The 25,790-nt window shown below is 34.4% G+C and overlaps 2 protein-coding genes across 3 annotated transcripts; one reads left to right on the top strand and one right to left on the bottom strand.

Moving 5' to 3' along the window:
- Positions 1 to 1,374: 1,374 nt before the first annotated feature.
- LOC126669095 (YTH domain-containing protein ECT1-like) lies at positions 1,375 to 8,966 on the top strand. 2 transcript variants are annotated; one of them, XR_007638417.2, is made up of 9 exons: positions 1,375 to 1,616; positions 1,796 to 1,833; positions 1,924 to 2,083; positions 3,248 to 3,324; positions 3,401 to 3,796; positions 4,717 to 5,211; positions 6,353 to 6,565; positions 8,043 to 8,463; positions 8,533 to 8,966. XR_007638417.2 is itself a non-coding variant. In XM_050362423.2 (8 exons), the coding sequence occupies exons 1-8, from the start codon at positions 1,562 to 1,564 to the stop codon at positions 8,391 to 8,393; spliced, it is 1,785 nt and encodes a 594-aa protein (XP_050218380.1). In that variant the 5' UTR covers positions 1,375 to 1,561; the 3' UTR covers positions 8,394 to 8,966. The 2 variants fall into 2 exon arrangements, 1 of the variants encoding a protein (XP_050218380.1); XM_050362423.2 differs by having other exon boundaries at positions 8,043 to 8,966.
- Positions 8,967 to 9,662: 696 nt separating this feature from the next.
- Positions 9,663 to 23,444, bottom strand: LOC126667757 (uncharacterized). The gene is made up of 16 exons (XM_050360818.2): positions 23,038 to 23,444; positions 22,376 to 22,882; positions 21,860 to 21,958; positions 21,707 to 21,759; positions 21,382 to 21,439; positions 21,012 to 21,094; positions 16,365 to 16,442; positions 14,177 to 14,256; positions 13,517 to 13,713; positions 12,445 to 12,519; positions 11,900 to 11,940; positions 11,553 to 11,658; positions 11,138 to 11,220; positions 10,569 to 10,642; positions 9,961 to 10,074; positions 9,663 to 9,872 (listed from the first exon to the last, which is right to left on the bottom strand). The coding sequence occupies exons 1-15, from the start codon at positions 23,176 to 23,178 to the stop codon at positions 9,962 to 9,964; spliced, it is 1,788 nt and encodes a 595-aa protein (XP_050216775.1). The 5' UTR covers positions 23,179 to 23,444; the 3' UTR covers positions 9,663 to 9,872; position 9,961.
- Between the last annotated feature and the right edge of the window lie 2,346 nt (positions 23,445 to 25,790).

The following is a 25,790-nucleotide window of genomic DNA, read 5'->3' as shown; positions in this document are numbered from 1 at the left end:
ATTATATATTTATTAAAATATATAATAAAATAAATTTATTTGATTTAGTAAAATATTAGATTAATTTTATTTAGTATTAAATAGAAAATATAATTATGTTTAAATATATATGAATTTTATAAATGATATTATTGATTTATTAATTATTAAATTTTTCTCTAATCACCAAAAAATACCAAACCTATGCATTTTGTGTCAGTTATAGCCAAACCTAATTTAAATATATCAGCTGCCATGTCAGCCAATTACTTAGTTGGCAGTGACGTGGACGACATGGTGTCAAAAAATCGGTTCGATTCAAAAATGGCTAAAAAAGAAACGGAACATATAAGGTTTGGCTATAACTGACACAAAACGTATAGGTTTGACATTTTTTGGTGATTAAGTCTAAATAAATTCATAAATTATATATATTTTCTCAATTTAATCATGAATTTTTGAAAGTGTCAATTGTAAACAAGAAGCTATAATTTTTTTCTAATTCGATACACGAGGTCGTAATATGCTGATATGGCTGCCAAAAATGACTTCCGCCTCAACAAAATCTTACTAATGAATGAGTGACACGTCAGTATATGTACCGAATTGGAAAAAAATGCAACATTATGTATACAATCGACATATATCAAAACTCGTAGTTAAATTGAGAAAACAAATATAATTTATAAATTTATTTAATATTATAGTTTCAAAATTTACCTAAAAGCTACTAGAAAAAACGAACAAAGGGTCAACGTGCCCCCTGAACTTGTGATACGGGGTTATTTAGCCCAATTTATACTTTTTTGAGCAACTAACCCCCGAACTCTTCATTTTTGGGTCAAATAACCCCATAATTTATATTTTTATTTTAAAAAACAGATTTAGGATAATTATATCGCAATAATTAGGAAAGTATCTAATTATTTTTTTGCATCCCTCACCTCCAATTTGTATTTTACACGTTTTAAAAATACAATTATGGAGTTACTTGACCCGAAAATGAAGAGTTTTTGGGTTATTTGCTCAAAAAATTATAAATTGAGTTAGATAACCCCGTGACACGAATTTAGGAGGGCGCGTTGACCCTTTGTTCTAGAAAAAACTGTAGAAGCTAGTGCATAGTATAATTTGTTTTTGAAATAGCATAGTATATTAAAGAGTATATTTTTTTTACGAAGAAAATGAATAAAATTCATTTTTATAATAAAACACATTTATAAGCAGTCTCCTAAAAAGAATTATTTTTATAGAGAGAAATCCTTAATTTTTTTTAATACTTAGAACTTTTTGATACTTATAGTTTTTGAAGTGAAAATAAAATTAGTTGTTTTGTAAAGTTGGAACTTGGCAGCAAGCAGGTTTCCGAGTAATAATATATGTGAAATTGGAAACAAAGAGTCGCAGCGCGGGCAATTTTGGGGTTGACATGACACCCAAATAAATAAATAAATAATATTACCCCAAATCCAATTAATTAAATTAAAGAGAGTAGAGAAAGGTTTAGGGTTTTATTATTGAGATTCAATTCAAATTCAATTCAAAATTGTTCCAGATCTCACTCCCACTCTTATCCATTTTCATGGACTCTTCTCCTTCTCCTTCTCCCGAGGATCGTCGTCAACTTCCCTCCGCCGGTAATTTTTCTTTTTTTCTTTCATTATTTATGTATCCTCCTGATCTATTATCAGGTGATCCATTTTCAATTAGATTCAGTTCAACTGTATAGGTCTAAATTCAAGGGTTTATATTTCTTTTGCATATCTTCATAATCATAATAAGAAAATAATGAACCTTTCAAATAATTTGGTTGCAGGTGAGTCGCCAATCAGACGGGATAATTTGACTGAACAGGTACCTAGTTTTTGTCAATTCTTATTATATTTTACAACTTGTATCTGTAAGTTTTGGCTAATCTGTTACATTGTACACTATCGTTATCAGCCACTTTCGCGCAAAGATGAAAGGATCATTTCGGAGAATCCTTATCCCGATGCTGCAGTCATACAACATACACCCTCGTTGGATTCTTCTGCTGGAGATTTCAACATTGTAGCACCGCTCAATTTCTATGCTGCAAATGAACAGGCAATTTCTTATGGCAGTAAGTGTGTTTTCTCTTTTCTATTAACAAACATTTTTTGGGACTTACTTGGATATTACTAGTGAACCCTAGGAATGTGTATGTGTTTGAGCTTTGACTTTTGTTTAACTCGTAGAAGCTGATTAGCTGAGTATTGAATGGTTGATTGAAAGAACAACTGAAATGAATATGTTATTAGTTTTCTTTCAAATTACTGAGTGTTTACAAATTAAGCAGCGATAGATAGCAAATGTAGATGCTGTATGAAATTGTATCTTACCTCTTCCTTTAAATCAAATTAATCAATAACCATAACAGTGAAGGCACCCTTAAATACACCGTCTCTGCCAAAAGACGTCATAATTAATGCCAACTGACCACCACTCCTTCATCAAAACACAATCATTACTAGCCATCTACATCTAACTCTATAAATCTCAAATTTTACATAATCCAATTACACAATCTCACTCTTAACGGTGCTGAGTTTGGGGACTTGCTTATTGTTGGACTGTGATTCGGACGCCACACATGTTTACTATTTCCTGGATTATACCGAGAAGCTTTTGATTTGCTGTTGGGTTCGATATATGAAAATCAAAAGAAAGATTGTGGGTTTATTGATTTTTGTGAATAGAAGCTTTAGGAGAAGAGGGTCTGTCCTGATGGAGTTTTTTGAGAATTTGATGGTCATGTTTCCATTTGGTTTTCATTATGGACCAGAGAGAATGTAGTGAGAAAAAAGAGAAGAACAGCTGTGTGCATTAGAAGAGAAAGGGCGGAAAAGAGACGTAGACGCACAATGGAAGGATAGTTGCACTCTTAATACTTGTTGCGGTTGAAGGACTTCATTAATTAAGATACAGCTATGATGCTATGGTCACACTCCTATTGTAAATCTTAAGGTTTTATTTGGAATTTCCCTTGTAGGTTAGGTTCACTATAGGATAAATTACCCTATTTTATTTGTGTAAAGGTCTTATGCAAGTCTTGAATTTGAATGCGATGAGCTTGATTTATATTTATTTATTATAAAAGAGATTCAATTTAGACAGCATATATTCAAGTTTATGTTTGAACATAAATAGAAGTGTGTTGTGTTATTTTCTTCTGGGATTTTTGATAAATGAAAAAGTTGTGTTGCTTGTCTTTATTCTAGAATCAAATGTTTGGTCTGTGCTTCAGATTATGGAAACAGCACTGGCTCTTGGGATGGGTATCCTCAATATCTTAATGCTGCAGATGGCTTGCATATATCTCCAGTAAGAAGAATACATTCATTCTTAGTTCACATTCATTTGTACAAAATGCTCATTAGTTTATATTGATGTATATCAGGTTGTCTACAATGATAATTCATCTATCATGTTTCATTCTGGTTATGGCTTTAATCCTGAGATGGCATATGGCCAATATTCTCCAGTTGCTACTCCTTTGCCTCTAATGCTAGATGGCCAATTATACTCCCCGCAACAGATCCCATTTGCGCCATCATACTATCCGCAATCTGCACCTCCCAATGCGCCTTCATCAGTTCCATCATCTGAGCTCATTACATCAGAAAATAATACTGACAACTTGCTTTACGGGCCAGGATCAGGTTACTTAGTACAGTTTGGGTCATATGGTGGAGGGAACATCTCTGGAACACCTGGATCTAGTCCATTAACGTCTCCATCAGTTTATTCTCATCCAATGGGCATACTTGGGCCATATGAGCACCATATGCAACAGGTTCTTTAACTCACTATTAGTATTATCAATATCTCAAACATGTTTTAATATGTATGGCCTTCGTTATCTAAGTTATGGTTATGCAGTCATCGTCTTAGAATAATGTCTATTTGTTTTACTCTCTCTGATGAGCAATTGGAAATCTTAGTGTCAAAGCATATCTTTTTTTTTTCTATTGGCAGAATACAAATTAGAAAAATGTTTATTTGATTCACTCTTTCTTATGAGCAATTGAAAATGTTAAACAAAAAAAGATTTGATCATTTCACTTAAAAATTTAATACTTTCTTCATAATTACTGACCATGTAAAACATCCTTTTATGTTCAGTGCGTATTTTTATTTTTTGAAGTGGGAATGAAGTGATTTACCTGTCAAGATATGCTTGGATCAAACCTCATATTCTCGTTCCATCTTATGTCTTTTATACTAATAAATGTAAGGGCCCTGAAACTGTGCAAAAAGGCAAACTATTGTTAATGATAAGAGTATGGCATATTAATCCAGTTGAAGTGAGGTGGAAGGGAATTTAATATTACTATATTAGTATTAAGCATTTTAATTGGGAAAATAATGTCTAAAGCTACAGACATTGTTATACACTTTTAGAATTGATGGAGTAGTGTTATTGTATTAATATGATTGTAGTCATGAAATCCTCACAATTCTTAAACATTTTCATTTACTTTAGGAAATGCTGTGTAGATGGAAAAAGCTCAGTAGTTTAAACACTAATGTAACGACTGTTACATAAAAAATTCAGTTAGCATAACTGTTCTTTCATAGTAAATTCAGATAGCCTAGCTGCTTAGATGTGACTTGTGGTACGGTCTTGCACACTTGTCCTACCTGTTTGATGAATAGTTATCGTTTTTGATTCTGTGATAACATTTAGTTCCTTGGTGTTCATGATCTATGCAGATGGCTCAACAGCCGTCCACTGGACACTACCAGCATCATGGATCCTACCATAACTCCAATGTTGGCAGTGGATCTATTTCTTACTCAGGGGCCCGTGATTGGGGCCGGGCTTCTGCTGATAAGGGCAGAAGAAGAGAGAGAAACCATGATTCAGTTTACACCTCTAATGATGCACTTGGTTTTGATCGTAATCGAGGGCCGAGGGCTTCAAAGATTAAGGGAAAGGCTTCTGAACAGATTTCACTCCCTGGTAATGGCAAAGATGATTCATCTAGTTCCCGAATTCAGCTTGATCTGTACAACAGGCCAGATTTTGTCACTGATTATGAGAATTCCAAGTTCTTTATAATCAAGTCTTTCAGTGAAGATAACATTCATAAAAGCATTAAATACAGTGTTTGGGCCAGCACTCCACATGGGAATAAGAAATTAGATGCTGCTTATCGTGATGCAAAGGAGAAAGAAGGAAACTGCCCAGTCTTTCTCTTGTTCTCGGTATGTTTCTATTTGTCCAAATAAGTGAATATATTTTATTCAATAATAATTGGTTGCTCTCGTAGTTGGATCTAATTGTAATGGAAATTATTGCAAAATTAAGGATTCATCAAACACAATAGTTTTGTAAAACCTGTCCATGAGTTAGTCTGACTGCATTCGCATGTATGATGTATCTCAGCTTAATGTACTGCTCTATTTACTCTGAATTTTCTGCATTACGAGTCTTACATTTGGTATTTGGTTAACATATCCCTGTTTTCTTTGAAGCTATGTCTTGGTAACTGGCCCTTTTGGTCATAATCTTTTAGGAAATCATGATTTGTAGTGTTTGCTTCTCAAATTTTGTCTTAGAAAGTGTACTAGTTTTCTAAGCATCTCTGCAACTTTGTTTCCATCAAAGTAAAATCTACTTTGTAAATGATCGACTTTGGATGATTGAGACATGCACCATCTTTAGCTTCAGACTAATGTTTTTTAACTGTTTGTTATGTTTTAAGTTTAATCTAAGAACAATGTGTGATAGCAAGTGCTACTTGTAAAGGAAATAACTAATTTATATGAAAAATTAAAAAAAAAAGTAAAATGCGATCATTGTAATTTATTTCCACCTTTTTCACATGAACCAGAGTTAAATTGAGAGAGAAATTTAAGAGTATCCGAAAGCTGCATTTGAAGATTTGATCAGTACCTAAGATACTATTATGACAATCGAGAAGAGAACATGATCATTTGTTTTTTGGTTGATGGGATATTCATTTTCCTTTTTAGCAATGCTGGTACCTGGTGGTTAATTTAGGGCAAGTTCTGTGTATAACCTCGATTGAGAATGGAAAGTTTGGCCCCTTTTGTTGATATTTTAGTCTTGTCTTACCCCATTGGCATACTGCCCTGAGTTTATTAGGCTGTGTAGTTGCTTACAGTTTCACTGGTTAAGGTTCTGTGTATTGGATATCCTTGCTGCTTTTAGCTTCTTTAGGTTTGCTAAGTTCAAGTAAAAATATTTTAGCAATCTAAAAATTAATTTTGTTTTGGAAATTACTAGTTTCTATGTAATGATTTTTCCTTTGCTTCCAATTTATATTCGAATTAGTTATGAAGCTTATGAATATTCTAAGGTTTGTTCATCATCTTTATGCAGGTCAATGCTAGTGGTCAGTTCTGTGGGGTAGCCGAAATGGTTGGACCTGTGGATTTTGAGAGAAATGCTGATTACTGGCAACAGGATAGGTGGAGTGGTCAGTTCCCTGTCCATTGGCATATCATCAAAGATGTTCCCAATAGTCGGTTCCGTCACATACTACTTGAGAATAATGACAACAAGCCTGTTACTCATAGTCGAGATTCGCAGGAGGTAGAATAATTTAATGTTTTCCTTATTGATTCCACTTTCATATATTTTTTGGACTTCTTTAATCTTGTTTTGGTGTTTCATGTGTATGTGTCTTGTATCTCTCACTTTGTCTACATTCTGAGGTTCTTTGATTCTTTTTTGTCCAAATGATGAATACTCAAGTTCCGATTCTTCAATAATCATTGAAATCTTAAGATGTGACTTTTTGTACTTAATTGCGGGCATTCCACTTTATTCACGTTTACCTAATTTACATGGTGGTGGTCATCAAGTTGTTGACAGAATAATGTTGAGGGGTAAATTTTGCAACTAAAAGTAAGAAGTTATTTGTGTAACAAAGGAAGGTTTAAGTTGCAGAGAGCTGGATTCTTTTTATAAGATTATTTGCTGTGCCTCTCCATGTGATTTTGGACAATATGATAAAGAGATGCTTCCAGATGGAGAATGCTTTGATCTTCTTATTCATGGTGTATTGGCTTTGGTTTCTCTCCTGTTTTAAGCGAAGGAGATATTAGAAGGTTGGCATCAAAAATGAAAACATTATGTTCTTTTAAATTTTTAGAGAGATTTGTAAGGATAGTTGAAGTTGAGAGCTTTTATGAAGAAAGTTTTGCAGAATTTGATCGCTATCATTTCATCACTACTTTTGCTCCTAAATGAAGCAAAAAAGGGAACTACCAAATTGATCTATTACTAATTTTTGGTGCCAGCCTGGTCAGGCCAGCAGGCAGGGTCATCTTAAAGGAATAATTAAGTTATCCAAGCTTGGCACCTTTTGCAGTTTGAGACAGGTGAAATATTAGACGTGTGAACTGATAACTGGGCACTAGTTGATCTATAGAAATATAGAAGTGAGTTACTGCTGTCTGAAGGTATTCTTGAATTGAACAAATTATCCCCAGAACTTGGAAGAAGCTTTTTGTATAGCTTACGTACATGTGGCTAAGTGCCGCCTTCTTTCTCATAAAAGTGCGCACGTAGTTTTTAAATTATAATGAATGTCCCATCTTTTTTGTTATAGAGGAATTTCAGTAGTCTGATTTTGCAACATATAGGAGACTGATTTGTGCTGATTAACACTCCAGTTGACTTTTATGGGTATAGTGTGAGAATGAAGCTTGTGGATGTCTCTGACTAAAGAAGCTAATTTTTGAATTCAATTTTTGGTTTAATAGTTATATTGCCTGTTAGATAATGCAATTTTTGATTGTGTGATCTGTCGTTGTTCTACAAAGGATATTTTATGTTCAGATGATTAAAAACGTTGTGCAAGTTTATGTTAGCATTTTCCTGGAAAGTGCTTTTAACTGCTAGATTTGTGTGATTATTTTGTAATTAGAATTTGTGGTTTGAATTAATTATGTTGTCTGCATGTTGAGCTACATTTTGATGATACAGTAAATCATTATTGGGTGTTATACTGGTTCATATGTGGAGTATCTTTTTCTGATTATTCTCTCTGGTGGGTTGTAATCAGGTGAAACGAGAACAGGGTATTGAAATGCTGAAAATTTTCAAGGATCATGTTGCACATACATCTATTCTAGAGGATTTTGATTTTTACAATCAGCGGGAAAGATCTTTAAAAGAACGAAGGGCCAAAGAACAATCAAGTCGAGGTGTGGATGCTTCACCTTCACTTGCTGATGAGACGATAAGTCAAATATCTGGGAGCTTTGCTCAAGGTCTCCACTTGAATGATGAGAGTAAAGAATCAGCAGGACTTGATGCTAGTAGTAGCGCAAGGACTAACTCTGTGGCTCCATCTGTTGGCAATTCGAATCCTATGACCCAGCAGCATGTCAATGAGCACAATTCTGTCATTTGAAGATTCCATTGGATAGTTTCTCAAATGCTTTAGAATAGAGTCACAAATCTCTGGCAACGGATCTTGGCTGGTAAGGACTGGATTAAGGATGTTTTGAAAAAGATGACTATAGGTTATGCTTGACACATAGGTTTTGTAGGTGTAGGCATCTTTGAGATGCTCGTTGTGAACGGACAAGTCGAACTCTTTTTGTCTCGCTGAAATGGAAGGCGGTATTTATGGATGTTGAGTTGACAGACGGAACTCATACTAACAGGTTTTGTTTTGTTTTTGTTTATTTTGTTGTTAAGTGTTGTGGAGGAGTTGGGAGGTAGATGAGACATGTAAAAGGCAAATTTAGTATATGACTAACAGGGTTTTCTCTTGTTGAGGTCGGAGAAAATGGAAGGATTCGGTGGTTATTGCGGGGCTGTTGATTGTACACTATGTGCCTGGTTGCCTTAGTTGATGTAATTTTAGAGGTTTATTTACTGGTTTTGTGGGGTCATTTATTTACTCCAACAATTTGTATCATTGCCCATTTTTTGGGAATCCAAATAATAGCAAAAAAAAGGAAAATACAAACATTGTCAATTTTATGCTTTTGCTTAGGTCAATCTCTCAAGTCTATAAAGCTTGCTCTCTCTTATGTCATTTTCCTCAAGGGGATTCTTAGTTATCTAATATCTAAACATTGTATGGAAATATAATGTAGAGAAGATAATAATTTTAATTTTTTTTGGGAAATAGAAGAGAAACAAGTTTGTATGACCTTGTTCACCACATAAACCAAATATATTGGGACTTCGAGCTTACACTAGATCACAATCAAATTTGGAAGTATTACTATTAATGCCATTGATTTATCTAAAAGTCCATCTCAACATTTAGAGGTAAATATACTGATATCTAACATTATGATTGGGGATTATGTAAAAAATGATGATGTTGCTTTTGCATTTATAGATATAATAAACTAACTTGCAATACTTTTACCAAGCCTCTTGATTACCAACATATAATTTTCATTATACCAGAAATTGGTTTGCTTGATGAGAATACACTAAACTAGATTGCATACATTTATTTCATGAGTGATTTCCATCTCCTGCTACGTTTTCTTCATTTTCCCCCCTCTTGTTCCAAATCATTAAATTATTTGTATACCAATGAGTAACTTATTTAGTTAGTTAACGCCGTATCTAGCATTCAGAAGTTGTCTCGATTTGGTTACACTTTTGCGGCACAAGCCGAAATAATGGTTTACTTACCCCATCCGAAAGAATGGACTGAAACAAAGAGTTCATTAGATTGGTTTTTGATCAAATATGAAACAATAAATCTTATCCAATCAAACACCAACAAGGAAAGAACATGCCTCTAAATTTCAATTTGTAAATATCACTATTCCTTTTGTAACATGACATTATCTAATACCACATCAGTTCTGTGTCTCTTCTTTCTGCTTGCTTCCATCCAACTTCATCTACAAGTTAAATTCTGCAAGGCAAAGCGCAAGCAAATGTAAGGATTTACGTGACAACTCGGCTATTAGGCTAAAATTGCGTAAAGGATAATAAGAAAATACCTCAGGAACTCGCTCTAACCGAATCATAAGCTTGAATGTACTTCCCAGCTGTTCTGTTCCAGCTATTATCAATTTCCATAACCTTCTTTACAACTTCATTCCACTCATCTGCTTCTGCAATAACATTTAAATTACAAACAAATCAAACTCCGTTGCTAAATATCACAATGCGGCTACACTGACGCAGTCAATGATATATCATTGTCTGCCAAATCAAAATACCATCAACGTATCAGTTTCCAAATGTCCATGGTATCTGGCCATAAAATTTCCATATTAAACATAATATGCATATTTTTAAAACTTAATTATGAAAAATGCTTTTTAAGTTGAAGGCTTGTGAAAACACAAACATATTTTATTGATATTGTCATATATGTCAAGATAAAAAAAATACATACGAATAGCATATGACCAAAAAAACATCCTACTTTTCAATTTTCATTCATTTTTAATTATCAATTTTTCCAGGATTGGACAGGTGATTTTTTTTTTGTATCCTGACCAGCCAAAATTGAGATAACAGAGTACCATATGTGCCAATATATCTGTGTGTGTGCATGCGTGGATTTATTGATTGCCACCAAACTAATATAGCCTGAACTTACTGTTTCTGTATAAAGAAAATGCACGGCCCAGAGCGCAATTTAAGGAACCTTCATCGATTCCTTCAAATACAAACCTAACAAAATAAACCAACATTACATATTATTTGATGAAGCAATTGAATGTGAAGCAAGACTTAACATTATCTACTCATCAGATGATGCAGTAGAAACAACTCAAAATTTTGCGTGCAGACTCAACATAAATGCATACACACTTCATCCATCCGTTATTCCCACGCCAACAACAACGATTAACAAAATGAAACCCATTCGGCTATTTTCTTACAGTAATATCAAATTGAAACCTGAAAACCCATAACAGGGGAATATGAAGATTATTTCATTCAAGAAAATGCTAGGAATACCAGGATACAAGACACATTCTGCTAAAGAAACAATCTTATGAAATGAAATGAAGAAAAGCACGACAAACAAATATATGATGATCACAATTTAATTACCGATACTTCTCATAGAAGATACAAAAAAAAAAAGCTGTATGGTAGAAAACATAGGAAAACTGACTGGAAAATGAAAAATGTAAGGTTCATAATTAGACATTATAATACCCATTAGCTATCTCATTGTTTGACTGGTCGTCCATGTCAAAGACTGTGTCTGCAAGGCCACCAGTCCTTCTAACTAAGGGGACCTGAAATAATCATCATAAAGCAAACAAGACCTTCACTTTGATTTGGAATTCAAAAAAACTGTATGTACTGTTCATATCTATCCGCTCAACAAGATCCAAAAGAAACTAACAATGATAAGTATGTATTATATGTAGTTAAATATCAAACACTTCCATCAATAGCATTATAAATGCATCTATAATAAGAGCTTTGCATTATAAACATTATAATCTATGATTTTCGAGTAATATGATCATCAAATGAGTTGGCTACAAAAAACTGATTTTGTTATTACCACTTCAATCTTTTCAGAAGGAATAGATCATACTGTTAAGGATAAAATAATACGTACCGCACCATATCTCATTCCAATCATTTGTGAAAGTCCACATGGCTCATATATGGAAGGGACTAACACAATGTCTGCTGCTGCATAAAGCATGTGCGAGAGCTCCTCACTGCATAAAATGAAAATAGTAAGCAACCATCAAAACGTCCATTGCATGCTGTTGCAATAATTACAAGTAAATTATTTTCATCCATAGGAATGAATCATCTGATTTCAAGAATGGGCTCATTTTGGCTGTAGAAAAACTAATTATAACCCTTAGAAAGAAGACTACAATTAGTGGAGAAGGGGGAACAATGGGAATGAAATATTGAGGGAAATCCTGAAATCAGTAAAGAAAGATCTTTTACCTATACGTTAATAGAATACGAATGCTGGTACCATGGCTATGCTACAAGATAGAATGATACACAAAATGTCATTAACTTGCAGCAAACTTGAAGTACAAGTTAAATAACAGACGAATGGTATAAGCAAATTGATTAAACAATTAACAGTCTTATAAGAGTAATTAAGGTTTGAGTTACATACTTACATGTGATGCCAAGAAAATTGAAAAACTAGAACTAGAACTTATAAAGCATGAAAGGGACCATTATCCCGCATAATGAACTCACAAATGCTAATTTGAAGTAATACAGATCTTCTCCCAAATTCAAGTCTCTTGAAACAAATAAAAAGCAAAAATACTTTTATCTTTTACAATACAGGACAAATCATGGCCAATAAAGAATGGAATCACCAATCAAGGGTTAAACAAAAACCAATGGTCAAAGATATATGGAGCTCATCTGAGACACAAAGTGGGGAACAAGGATAATATCATACATAGAGTACAAGAAACTTTTCCAATATTGGATTGCGCAAAATCTATTAGAATGCCTCAAAATCATACCGAAAGTGCCAGATGCTTGAATTCATTTTCAACTCGACCATCTGAAGCCTTGCCAAGTATAACCATTTGTCCACCCTGGGTTAACCAAATATTATAAAAAAATATCAACTCTCCTTCTGGGTGGCATGAGCATGACAAGTTTTCTGAAGTAATTTATAGCTACACCAGATTAATGGTCCATTTTCTCTTTGTGATAGAACATCATACAAACAGGTAGAATTATATATTAATGGTCCATTTTCTCTTTGTGATAGAACATCATACAAACAGGTAGAATTATATTTAGTAGCGATCATGTTAAATGTTTACATTTGTACGCTATATACAAATCAGGCCGGAAAAGTAAGTGAAATAATGACATTGCAAACAACAAAACTAATGTAATCACATATTTTATGGCTACTGATAGGCAAAGTTGCCCAAAAGAGTGTAGCAGACCGAGATTAAGCCTACAACACATGCTAACCTTCTGTTTTTCAAATTAAACAAATTAGTCATTAATTTTCCTAGGATCAACATTTTGTCAGTTTATTGTCCCTAGTTCCCCATGATGTTTCTAGAATAAAAGAGTACATATCCTTAAACCCAACTGTAGCCAACAAATGCATTTTTTAACACATTTATAGAACTCATACATAGAGTATTGAACTTTTGAAATTAGAGGACCAAAATGCAAAATGGCCATAAGCTCAGAAGATTTTGGTAATCTTCCCTTGATGGATGCTGTTCAGCTTAAATCCACTTGTGCGCGCTGCGGAAATTGAAAGGTTCAACAAACCCATGTGCGCGCTGTGGAAATTGATAGGTTCAACAATCCCAACACAAGTCATTAATCATCACCAAGCTTATGACCACTTATAAGTCAACCCAAAAAAGAGCAATGAATCCTTCAAGAAATAATGTGATTAATAATAAATAAGATCCTTTAATATTGCAATGCAAGAAGATAACATGCCCCTCCTGGGAGGAGTATATTGATTTGTCCTAGTTGATTCAGGGCACATGCCAATAAGAAGGAAGAAAGAGACTGATCTTCTGCAGTTCTCTTACTTAAGGGAAATGATGAACTTACAAGTGTTTCAACATGCTTAATTGCATGGGTAATCAAATGAAGACCCTTTTGAGGAACCAGTCTGCTTATACAAACAACCAAGGGGACCTTGAGCGTTTCACTTGCCACATGGTTACCAGTTAAAATTCTTTCAGGTGCCAAACCAAGTCCCCTAAGTACATAGTACTTGCATAGCTTCTTGCCCTCTATATTTTGAGCTGCAGAAATGATGTAGCAAAAAGTCAGTACCAGAAGAAATCAACTGAAATTTGTTAACATTATATAGTTTGTTGAAACTTCAATAACAGAAAAAAGAAAGAACAGAAAAAGAAGTAGCATGACAAGTCAAAATATGCATATATTAAAGTTGAGCACAAATTCTAATGTGTATTCGCCCCTGTAAACTCGCGTTTAAAGAAAATAAAACAGAAAGTTTTACCAGGGTAGCAGTCTGCAGTCTTCTGTATAGTAAAAATGAATGGTTGAAAAAGAAATATGGCCTTCTTATTAAGAAATAAAGAAGTCCAATACGATAGCTAAAATCCCGTATCGAACACATCTAAATTGTTCTAGAGAAGTGCACATGCATCTATTCTATGTGAACTACATCAATTACTTCATACAACAGGAAAATAAGAAATTCGTAAGCCGAGTGATTTGGGGAAAAAATTCAGAAGTTACCATTGAACTTGGCAGGCAAGAAAACATCAGTAGCAGGATTCCACATTGTAGTGTCTATTCCATTTAAAATACCAAAGTACCTACAAATTCCAAGATACCAGTTTAATAGATGAAAAATGAGCAGTAAATGCAACATCTTTCAAATGGCTAAAAATGCAAAATGAAAAAAGAAGGCATTTGTAATTATAACATGGAAAATTGATAGACATATGAAAATGAAAACTGCAATGCAACAATTGCACAAGGACCAAATAACCATTCCAACTTTAATGCACCTATTATGGAGACATGTCTTGTCCAGAAATATTGCTACCAGACCTGATGGTTCAGCATGTATGTGAATGGCTCAACTTTTTCTGAAGTCTTGTTAACTACTAAATCAAAATTAACAGCCCTACCGATTCAGCCATGAAAATTAAACAGGATAAGAAGCTTGAATTTAGGTCTTTTTGTATTTTGTTTTTGACAAGAAAAAATGGCTGGAGATGGTAACTCTATTCCTTGAACCATTATGCTAAGAATGATAACTGCTGAAAATGTCATCCATAATTTACTTCAATAACTATGTGGGGATCTTCTATGCAATTCGAGTTGCTATCAAGTGAAATCGAATTACAAAAGGAATGTCCCAAGTCCAAACATATATCATTACAAGATATAACCATGCAAGTACAGCATCAATTCATCTCTCGTAAATGAATTGAGCAAAACATACACCATACACCAAATAACTAGAAATAGAATTTGTACATTCAAACGTTAAAATATTAGCAGATTAAGTATCCAGTAAGTAGACTCCAGAATCAATGTTAATTTTAAACAAAATGGTTCAAGCATGCAGTGTATCTGCTTCATAAACTAATCTATACATGTGACTATATGGTGTTAGTTAGAGATAATAATATAATCATTATAGGAGCCTCACCTACAGTTTGACCTTTTGAGTGGATTGGTTATTTGACATTGTATCGGAGCATCTAGAATCGAAAAGACTAGAATTAATGGACCTATACTTATTTACGCTTCAAGTTCAATGGGCATTCACATACAGAGGTATGTTAGAGATAATAACAAAATCACCATTGGTGTTTCACCTAACAATTTACACTTTTGGGTGGATTGGTTATATGACACATGGTCTGCACATTTATACATATTTATGGAATTTAGATAGTTATCTTTAGTTCTAAAGGTTTTTACATAGTAAATGACACTAGGTGTAAGGTATGTGGCAACCCAATTTCCTTTTTCCCCCTTGAAACATACTCACCAATAATGACCACGGAACCACCTGTGAAGGAATCATAGCACTTGAATCACTCTCTTCAGGTTAGATAAAATGGCAATCCTAGCATCATAAAGCAGCAATTAAAAGTAAGGTCCAGGGTCTCCTAGCTGTTCAATGGCAATAATGTATTTTTTTAAGCGCAACAAGACCAGGAGAAACTCAGTCATGATATCAGTATAATGTCTTTGATGTTGTTAAAACAGGAGTTGTTCTGCTTGATGAAACCTAGGAACTTGTCAAAGAACTCTGATGTTGATTTACCCCTGTGAATTGGAGGAAATGGTTGAGTGCAAAGAACCAACAAAATGAGATATTTCTAGAAAAGGTCATGAGGATCAGTTCAATTGTCTTGGGAACAAAATGATAAACTAGAATTAAGTTCCACTTGGGGATGTCAAGTGGAACAGAAGTATTAAACATACTAATTAGACTAAAGACTAGAAAATACTCAATAATGCCACAAATAAGACCATATGAAAACTCGGCTATTGGATCTAAGTATCATTATCTTTGAACCTGCATTTTATTGAGCTACTTATTGTGTACATCAAGACTCTAATGAGAGAAAAAAATTCATTAAAAGCAAAAACACCCATTTCAGATTTATTAAGGAAAGGCTTTCTCCTGCTGTAGATGTAATGAAAAGGACAAATTTTGGATTAGAGAATCTGAAACTGTTGAAAGAAAAAAGCAATATATCATGACTTGCAATAACTAATAATGTAGCATAACAAACATACAAATAGAATGTATTGATTAGGTATGAAGTGCAACAACTATTTGAATGCCCACAGTAGCTAATAGAGTATTTCAAGGATATTTAAGTACTACCAAAGGCAAACCATATCAAAATAAACAAATCTAGTACATTTTCGATCAATGTTGAAGATGTAGACATACTTATCACGATGCATTATCAAAGTGCTTGCCAACCATCCAGAGCAGAGTGTTTCGTTGAGATAAGTTGGGGAGACTGTACTGAAAAATGAGAAGCAGATCTATTATTCAAGTATATAGCCACAATGCTGATGTGCAGGTATTAAAAATAAGTTCATCTCTATGTTTGGTAGTTAAATCGAAATTCCAATCGAGGATCAAAATCATAATTTTATCATTCATGAATCAAGGCCTAAATAGCTTCCGATAGTTTATATACAAACTGTTATAAACAGAGATAGAGAATAAGTTGTTGTGTATTATGTTCAACAATTACAAGGCTATTTATACAAGTATAGAATCTCTATTCTAGGAAGGAAATCCTACTCTAGGAAATAATCAATCACAATCAATCATAATCAATTAGCCTATAATTTAGCTACTAATTAATAGACTAATGGATTCTAATATATCCACATTCCTAATATGCTTTAACACTCCCCCTCAAGTTGGAGCATAGATGTTAATCATGCCCAGCTTGTTACAAAGATAATCAACCCGAACTCCGTTAAGGGCTTTTGTGAAAATATCTCCCAGTTGTTCTCCAGTCTTCACATAACCTGTAGAAACTAAACCTTGCTGAATCTTTTCACGAATAAAGTGACAGTCAATCTCAATATGCTTGGTCCGCTCATGGAACACTGGATTGGATGCAATATGAAGTGCAGCTTGGTTGTCACACCACAACTTAGCTGGCTTAGAAGCTTGCAAACCCAATTCATCAAGGAGTTGGTATATCCACATTATCTCACAAATAGGCTTTGCCATAGCCCTATACTCTGATTCTGCACTTGATCGCGAAACTACATTTTGTTTCTTGCTTTTCCAAGAAATCAAATTACCTCCAACAAAAACACAATATCCTGTGGTGGATCTTCGATCTTCTTTCGATCCAGCCCAATCAGCATCCGAAAAACATTCAATCCTAATGTGACCATGATCACCATACAAGATTCCACGACCAGGTGCCCCTTTTAGATAGCACAAAATCTGCTCTACTGCCTTCCAATGATCAATAGTAGGAGATGCCATATACTGACTGACTACACTGACTGAATAAGCAATGTCCGGACGAGTCACAGTAAGATAATTTAGTTTACCCACCAATCGTCTATATCTCTCTGGATCTTCAAATAGTTCTCCATCTTTCGTAAGTTGCAGACCAGGAATCATTGGAGCACTACATGGCTTAGCTCCCAATTTTCCTGTTTCAGATAATAAGTCAAGCACATACTTCCTCTGAGATAAGAAGATGCCTTTCTTGCTTCTGATCACTTCGACTCCCAAGAAATATTTCAACACTCCCAAATCTTTAGTATGAAACTGTGTATGCAGAAAAGACTTGAGAGATGAAATCCCAATGGAATCGCTGCCAGTGATTACAATATCATCCACATACACAACTAATAGTATAATGCCACAATTAGATTGTTTATAGAAAACAGAGTGATCAGATTTACTCTTCTTCATTCCAAACTTCTCAATAGCATCACTGAACTTGCCAAACCAAGCACGAGGACTCTGTTTCAAGCCATATAAGGATTTGCGAAGATGACATACTTTCCCATACTCCCCCTGAGCAACAAAACCAGGTGGTTGCTCCATATTGACTTCCTCCTGAAGATCTCCGTGAAGAAACGCATTCTTGATATCTAATTGATGTAAAGGCCAATGATGAGTAGCCGCCATTGAAATGAATAGCCTCACAGAAGTAAGCTTAGCAACAGGAGAAAAGGTTTCAAAGTAATCCACTCCATATGTCTGAGCATAACCTTTAGCAACAAGGCGAGCTTTTAACCTAGCAACAGAGCCATCAGGATTAACTTTAACAGCAAACACCCATTTACATCCAATAGTTCGTTTCCCTGCAGGTAAATCAACTAAGGTCCAGGTACCATTAGTATCCAAAGCATTCATCTCCTCAATCATAGCTTTACGCCATCCAGCATGGGATAAAGCCTCTTTTACAGACTTAGGAACAGAAACAGAATCAAGAGACGCAATAAAAGAACAAGATGATGACGACAAATGGTCATACGAAACAAAAGAAGACACAGGATAAGTACAAGTACGCTTACCTTTACGAAGAGCAATGGGAAGATCATCGCTCGGAGGCGGATCCGATGACGAAGATGCTGGTTCAGGACATGGAACTAGAGGATCTGAAGTAGGTGTAATTACATGATTAGACGGTTGTGTTCGACGAGAATATGTTTGAATTATTGGAGGCTTAGCCGGAGCACGAGGAGGAGGTACAGAGCGTGATGTAACAGTATATATTAGCAGATCATCCTCCTCCCCCTGACTAGTAGGACCTGAAGATAAAGAAAATGGAACATTTTCCAAGAAGGTGACATCAGCTGATACAAGGTACCTGCTAAGAGTAGGACTATAGCACCTATATCCTTTTTGAACACGAGAATATCCAAGGAAAATACACTTTAAAGATTTTGGATCAAGTTTCGTTATCTGAGGACGGACATCTCTAACAAAACAAGTACAGCCAAATATCCTAGGTTCAATAGGAAACAAAGTTTTATTAGGAAAGAGAACTTGATACGGAGTCTCACCAGATAGTACCGTGGAAGGCATTCTATTGATTAGAAAACAAGCTGTAGAAACGGCATCAGACCAAAAATATTTAGGAACCTGCATTTGAAATAACAAAGCTCTAGCAGTTTCAAGAAGATGTCTATTTTTTCTTTCAGCAACACCATTTTGGGATGGTGTGTCCACACAAGAAGTTTGGTGAAGAATACCATGATTCACCATATAATTTTGAAAGGTGTTTGACAAATACTCTTTAGCATTATCACTTCTTAAAATTTGCACAGGCTTACTAAATTGAGTTTGGATTTCAGCACAGAAATTAGTAAAATGAGAAAATAATTCTGAACGATTTTTCATCAAGTATAACCATGTCGTTCTAGAGTAATCATCCACAAAAGTAACAAAGTATCTGAATCCAGTTTTAGCTGTAACTGGACAAGGACCCCAAACATCAGAGTGTACTAACTCAAAAGGTGCACTAGCTCGTTTATTGATTCTTGGACTAGAACTAAGACGATGATGTTTTGCAAACTGACAAGACTCACAATCTAGAGATGACATGCTAGAAAATTGAGGAAAAAGTTTCTTTAATAAAGGGAGAGAAGGGTGACCAAACCGACAATGTGCTTCAAAAGGAGTTACAATTCCAGTGCAAGCTATAGATTTTGGTATTTCTGGATCAAGTATGTAGAGGCCTCCGGATTCATGTCCCTTACCAATAATCTTCTTCGTCATAAGATCCTGAAACAAACAATAATCGGGAAAGAAAGTGACAGAACAATTCAAAGTACGAGTAAGTTTACTAACAGACATCAAATTGAAAGATAATTGAGGTAAACTAAGAACAGATGACAAAGGTAATGATGACGTGGGTTTAATAGTTCCAGAACCAACAACACAAGATTGCGACCCATCGGCTAAAGTAACAGAAGAGCTAGACTGATTTGACTGAAATTTAGAGAACAAACTAGGATTACCTGTCATATGATCTGTAGCACCTGAATCAATTACCCATTTTGAAGATGAAGAAACAAGACATGTACTAGATTTACCTGATTCAGCAACGTCATTTACTGAACTAGATTGAATGAGCCTGGCATACTCATCTGCAGAAATAGTAACCGTTTTTACAGAGGTTTTAACCGTAGATGCAATACAAATTAACTGAGATCTCTTAGCCTGCAACTTCTTGCAATCTCGCTTCATATGACCCGCTCTATGACAGTAGTGACAAATCACAATTTTATTTTCCGTCATAATTTCCACCAAAGTTGATGACCGACAAAGTTGCAACTAACTGCTTCGTTAGGCAGTAACACAACACTGCTGCAAATACTACTACACTGCTTCTTTAGGCAGAAGAAAAAAAAATCCTATTCTTTAGAATAATGCTCTGATACCATGTTATAAACAGAGATAGAGAATAAGTTGTTGTGTATTATGTTCAACAATTACAAGGCTATTTATACAAGTATAGAATCTCTATTCTAGGAAGGAAATCCTACTCTAGGAAATAATCAATCACAATCAATCATAATCAATTAGCCTATAATTTAGCTACTAATTAATAGACTAATGGATTCTAATATATCCACATTCCTAATATGCTTTAACACAAACTAACATTATGTCATACGATTCTTTAATTTTAACATACATCAACCTAAACAATAAACATAAATATAGGAAAATATTTATTAAAAATTAAGTACTAAGAATGCCATCTATGGAAGTCTTAAGAATGTACAAGAATTTGATTTTTTGCTTAAATTTCATAAATCCAGCTAGGGGCTATATTTGATTTTTTCCAGTTTTAGATATTTAAAAAAATAAATTCCGGTCTGAGCAATGGATCCTGATATGTCTAGACAAATTCTAAAAACTAGCAATTTAAAGCAATGAAAATATGTTAAAAGCGTCTTTATAGCAACATCCTATTTATATCAAGGTTTTTGTTAAGACCTTTATGGATTTGTCAAAGCCTTGATCCATGCGTGTTGCATCCTACCACCAAAATCAAATTCAAACATCCATAACCTAAAAAGCTCTACAACTACTTACGCCACTGCATTGCTGTATACTATTCCACCTTTCAATAAGCTCAATCTCTCAGGATTATGGCCAATGGTTCGATCATCAACTGCCTGTCAGTTAAGTGGTATTAGAGAAGGTCCAAAATTTAGTCGTTGGAAAGGGTGCTTATAAAATAAAGTCAGGACTGCAATAGCTCATTGGACTGGAAAATATAATGTGCAAACAGTATCCATCAGATTTAGCTACACATCAAATGCAAAAAAGATAAAATTTTAAAAATTGCATGAACTGCAAATCAATATTTTGAACACTTAAATAACATCTCTATGCTATAGCCAGCTTCAATTGATGAAAGTAAAACAAGGTACAATATATGTCATTGTCATGAAACACTCACTTTATCAGCAGTTGCGTAGACAGATCCATCAAGACCGCACTTGCTGAGCTGCTCTTGCCTGCCAATGCAATTGAGTTCATGCTTATAATATTTGACGAACATATACTTAAACTAATAATACAAAAATAAACAAACAAACAAAGCAGAAAAACAATTTCAGAAACTGTTAGTTTCACTACCCTTCCTACTCATTATAGGATTAGTAAAAAAAACATGATCACTCTAAAATCTCTAGATCATCTTGGCATACAATGGATGCACCAAAAAGCAAATAGCAATTTAGCTGAACACTATTACTGGAAAGAGAAGGGAAACAATAACTTACCGACACTCTCCATAATGCTCCATGTTATGTATAGTCAATACTACTCGTGGCTTCTACAAAAACAAATCGTGATCTTCAAGTTATACACAATAACTTTTTTGCTACCAAGTTAAAGGAGTATGTGTTAGGAACAGTATTATTAAAGCTATGTACCTTAAGTGAAAGATATTGGTACATATCCCAGTAAAGCAGAGGCAAAGCACCCGTTTGCCACTCATGGACATGAATAATGCAAGGTTGAACCCCTGCAACCTGGTAAAATGTACGATGAGACTTTTGAAGCAAACTGTAGGAATGAAAAAAATCAAGACCAATCAAAGCCTAAAAGGTCTGAAAATAGATTCCAAGACATGTACAAAATGAAAACAACATGCATTGAGATATATAACTAACAAAATCAAGTTCTTTATTGATCTTTTTGATGCTAGAGGCATAAACGGAATTACAAATTTCCCTGCATGATACAAACGACTAAAAGATCAAAAAATATTTGATATGAAACTCGTGCCATGTACATCATTCAAGCAGTTTACAATCTTTCCAATATCAGACATCAAGCCATAACACTTTTTTATATTTTTGGAGTCAGCTCGAGTCATCTAATAAAATGTTTTTTTTTTTTTTTTGTAAAATTACACAAATACAACAATCACTATAAGAATGACAAACCTGCATCCACTCAAGACAAGCCCGACTAAAAAACAAATAAGCCTCCAACTCATTGTACGAACCACCATACACCTGTTGCCCCTTAAAGAATTCATTTTCCGGCTCAATAAATATCACGGGAATTCCCGACACTACTCCACGATACGCATTAGTCCCTATCCAGTTACCATCATGGTACGAATCATACGTATTAATCAACACCAAGTCATTGATTTGCTGCCTCTGAATGCACTCATAGAAAGGAAGCATAATGTCGACAGTATGCCCACGCAGAAGACAAGCACGGGCAAGGCCAGTGACAACATCACCAAGGCCCCCAACTTTGGCAATGGGTGCCATCTCAGCAGTCACATGAATAATGTGCATAAGATTGGAATCCTTCAAAACATCACCATGATCTTCTGAAGTAGCATCCCATGAAGGGAAATCCCTCTTCCAAAATGGGATTTCATCACTAGGAGAAGGCCAAACAAATTGTTCTGAAGTATAATCAGTTTCAGCACCCACCTGCAACCATAATTTTATATAAAGACTACAAATTTGATCACTTATGAGCTCAAAAATTCACCAATTTTCTAGTTATACTAGACAGAATATGCAGAGCAAGCAACTGGGTATTTGATATTGCATAGAAAAGTATAGATTTTTGACAGAAATATTACCTGTAAGGAAGTGAAAGATGATGACACTAATGGCTTCCTTAGAGTAGTGGGCAGCACTTTTTTGGTTGATGATGATGAATAGAAGAGTGATGAAACTAATGGGTTTGGCTTACAAAAATTGCCCACTAAAGCAGTCTCCATGAATCTTACAGTGTTAGCTGTTTCATGCAAATTTTGCAGTAGAAGATTGAATAATATTATGAGTTTAAACACAAGTATTGAAGTAAACAATAGATTCGAATCCAAATACTATATATTGGGATCTTTTTCTTTCTAATATTGTTTTCTTAAATAATAATATTCGTATCGTAGCAGGCATCAATTTTATTTGAATGTGATTGATTAATAGAAATGTGGAAAGAAGAAATGCTGCACACAACAATAATTTCATTATGGGCGTTTCTGATCGACTAGACATTTCTGCAAAAGAGAAACAATAAATTTAAGAGTAACAACAGTACATTTCAATTCAATTTTATTTAAATTTAATTTAATTAAATCTTTAATTTAAATTTTAAAAACGATAAATTCATCGTTTTTTTTACACCACCGCCGCTCTATCTGTCTTCCTCCACCTCTACCAACCAACACCCAAAATTCATCAACCACCGCCCAAACCCAACAACAACCGCCCGAAACTCACCCGCCACCCCAATTTCTCTGGCGAACCCAGATCTGGGTTCGAGTCGGTTCGTCTCACAGAGACAGAGACGACCCGATTCGTCTTTGTGAGAGACAAACTCGGTTCGTCTCTCACAGACGAACTCAGCAGCTGTTGGAAAAGATTTCCGGCAGCTGCTGATTATAATTTTAAAAAAAATTAAAATTATTTGTAAAAAATACGAAAAAGTCCTTCATGTATTTAGTTAATTTAGTTTTAATGTATAAGGTTGTAAAATTAAATTGTTTTTTTTAATTATTAGGGACTAATTTATACAATATTAAAAAATTGGGATCATTTCAAATATTTCACCATTAAAAACCACCTAGGAAAAAAAATCACCTCTAAAACCAGAGAGTGCGCCTCACTCTCTTAGGTGAGAGTGGGGAGGAGGGTTTTTGTACCAAATTTGACAAGTTCAGGATAAAAGTGATCCCGTCTTGCTATTTGGACGTTTTTTATACTTTGCGCCAAGTTCGGGGGGGGGGGGGGTAAAATGATCCTTTGTTCTTTGTTATTTATTTTAATTTTATCTTTTTCCTTTTTCAAAATAAAACCTCTTCATTAACGCTTTGCATAGATAGAGGGTAAAAAGAGAAAAAAAGGTAATATAAAGAAAAAAGAAGGGAGGGAATGGACAAAAAATATACAATTAAAATTTAGAAAAGGGTTATTCATGCTCCTAAAATTTGGAGTCTGGATCAAGTAAGCGCTTAACGTCCGGAAATATTCACCTGTATCCTTAACGTTTGTAAAAAAGAATAATCACGACTCTTGTTTAACGTTGTTTCATAGTTTCTAAGACTCTCTTAGTGTTATCCTACGTGGCAGAGATAAAAAAATCATTTGAAAAAGGTTCATTTACGCCCTTAACGTTTGAAAATGTTCACTTATGCCCAAAGTTTGAAAAAAAATGAATAATTAGGAACCCAGTTTAACACTGTATCATTACTTCCCAAACTCCATTATGTGATCATACGTGGCTAATTTTTAGTGTTTTCCATTAATCGAACTATAGGCCACCAGCTTCGAACAATTAATCGGTAAGAATTATCCGCTATCATTGAAGACGATTAAATGTAATTAATAATGGAACATAAATTATAAAAAAAATCAGTTTATTCATCTTCTTCGTGTGTTTCAATTCGACAATTACATTCCTTCAAAAATTAAAAACCCAACAGTTATATAAAAAAATTAATTAAGAGGATAAATATTGTATGTATTTATTTTCATTTGGTGTTCCATCTCATGCATTGTTGTCTTCTACCTCACCGAACACTTCTTTTTCTCCATTTCTGGCATTGCAACTTTAAGATACTGATTAATGAAGAGAATTTCTTATTCGATTGTTGGAGAAGGACAGTCTATCGGTTTAGCTCGGTCTTGTAATAAAATGACTTTGCAACAACGAATTATTGTTGCTGAGAGAAAAACCGTCACCGTAGAGAAAAATTTGACGGTAAAGATTATCCACGTAGGATCATTCTAACGGAGTCTGGAAAGTAATAAGACTATGTTAAACAGGGGGCCTAACTATTCATTTTCAAACGTTAGGGGCATAAGCGAACCTTTTCGAACGTCGGGGGCACAAGTGAACCTTTTCAAACGTTGAGGGCTCATTTGATCCCGGACCCAAACCTTGGGGGCACAAATTTACCACATAGGATCACACTAACAAAGTCTTAGGAGCAATGAAACATCGTTAAACTGAGGGGTCTGATTATCATTTTTACAAACGTTGGGGGTATGAGTGAAACTTTTCGGATGTTAAGAACTTATTTGATTCAGACCCCAAACCTTAGGGGCATGCATGGCCCTTTCCCCATTAAAATTTAATTGTGTTTGGATAGCTAACATAACTGAAATAGTAAAAGAAGGAGAAAACATATTATTTTTATTTGAACAAATGAAAGAAAAGAAGACAAGAATTTTTAGTTGACAACTTTATACTTCATTATTTACTGTACATTTTTATTTTTTTAATATTTATACAGAAAACTAACCAAATATCGATAAACTTAATAAAATTAAGTTCATAACAATAAACTTGTGTGACACGTCAGTTGATATATGAAAATGACGATTTCTA

Source organism: Mercurialis annua, linkage group LG2 (assembly GCF_937616625.2).
Source record: "Mercurialis annua linkage group LG2, ddMerAnnu1.2, whole genome shotgun sequence".
NCBI lineage: Eukaryota > Viridiplantae > Streptophyta > Magnoliopsida > Malpighiales > Euphorbiaceae > Mercurialis > Mercurialis annua.
The sequence above is the reverse complement of the archived record's forward strand: the minus strand, read 5'-3'. Positions and strand labels throughout refer to the sequence as shown.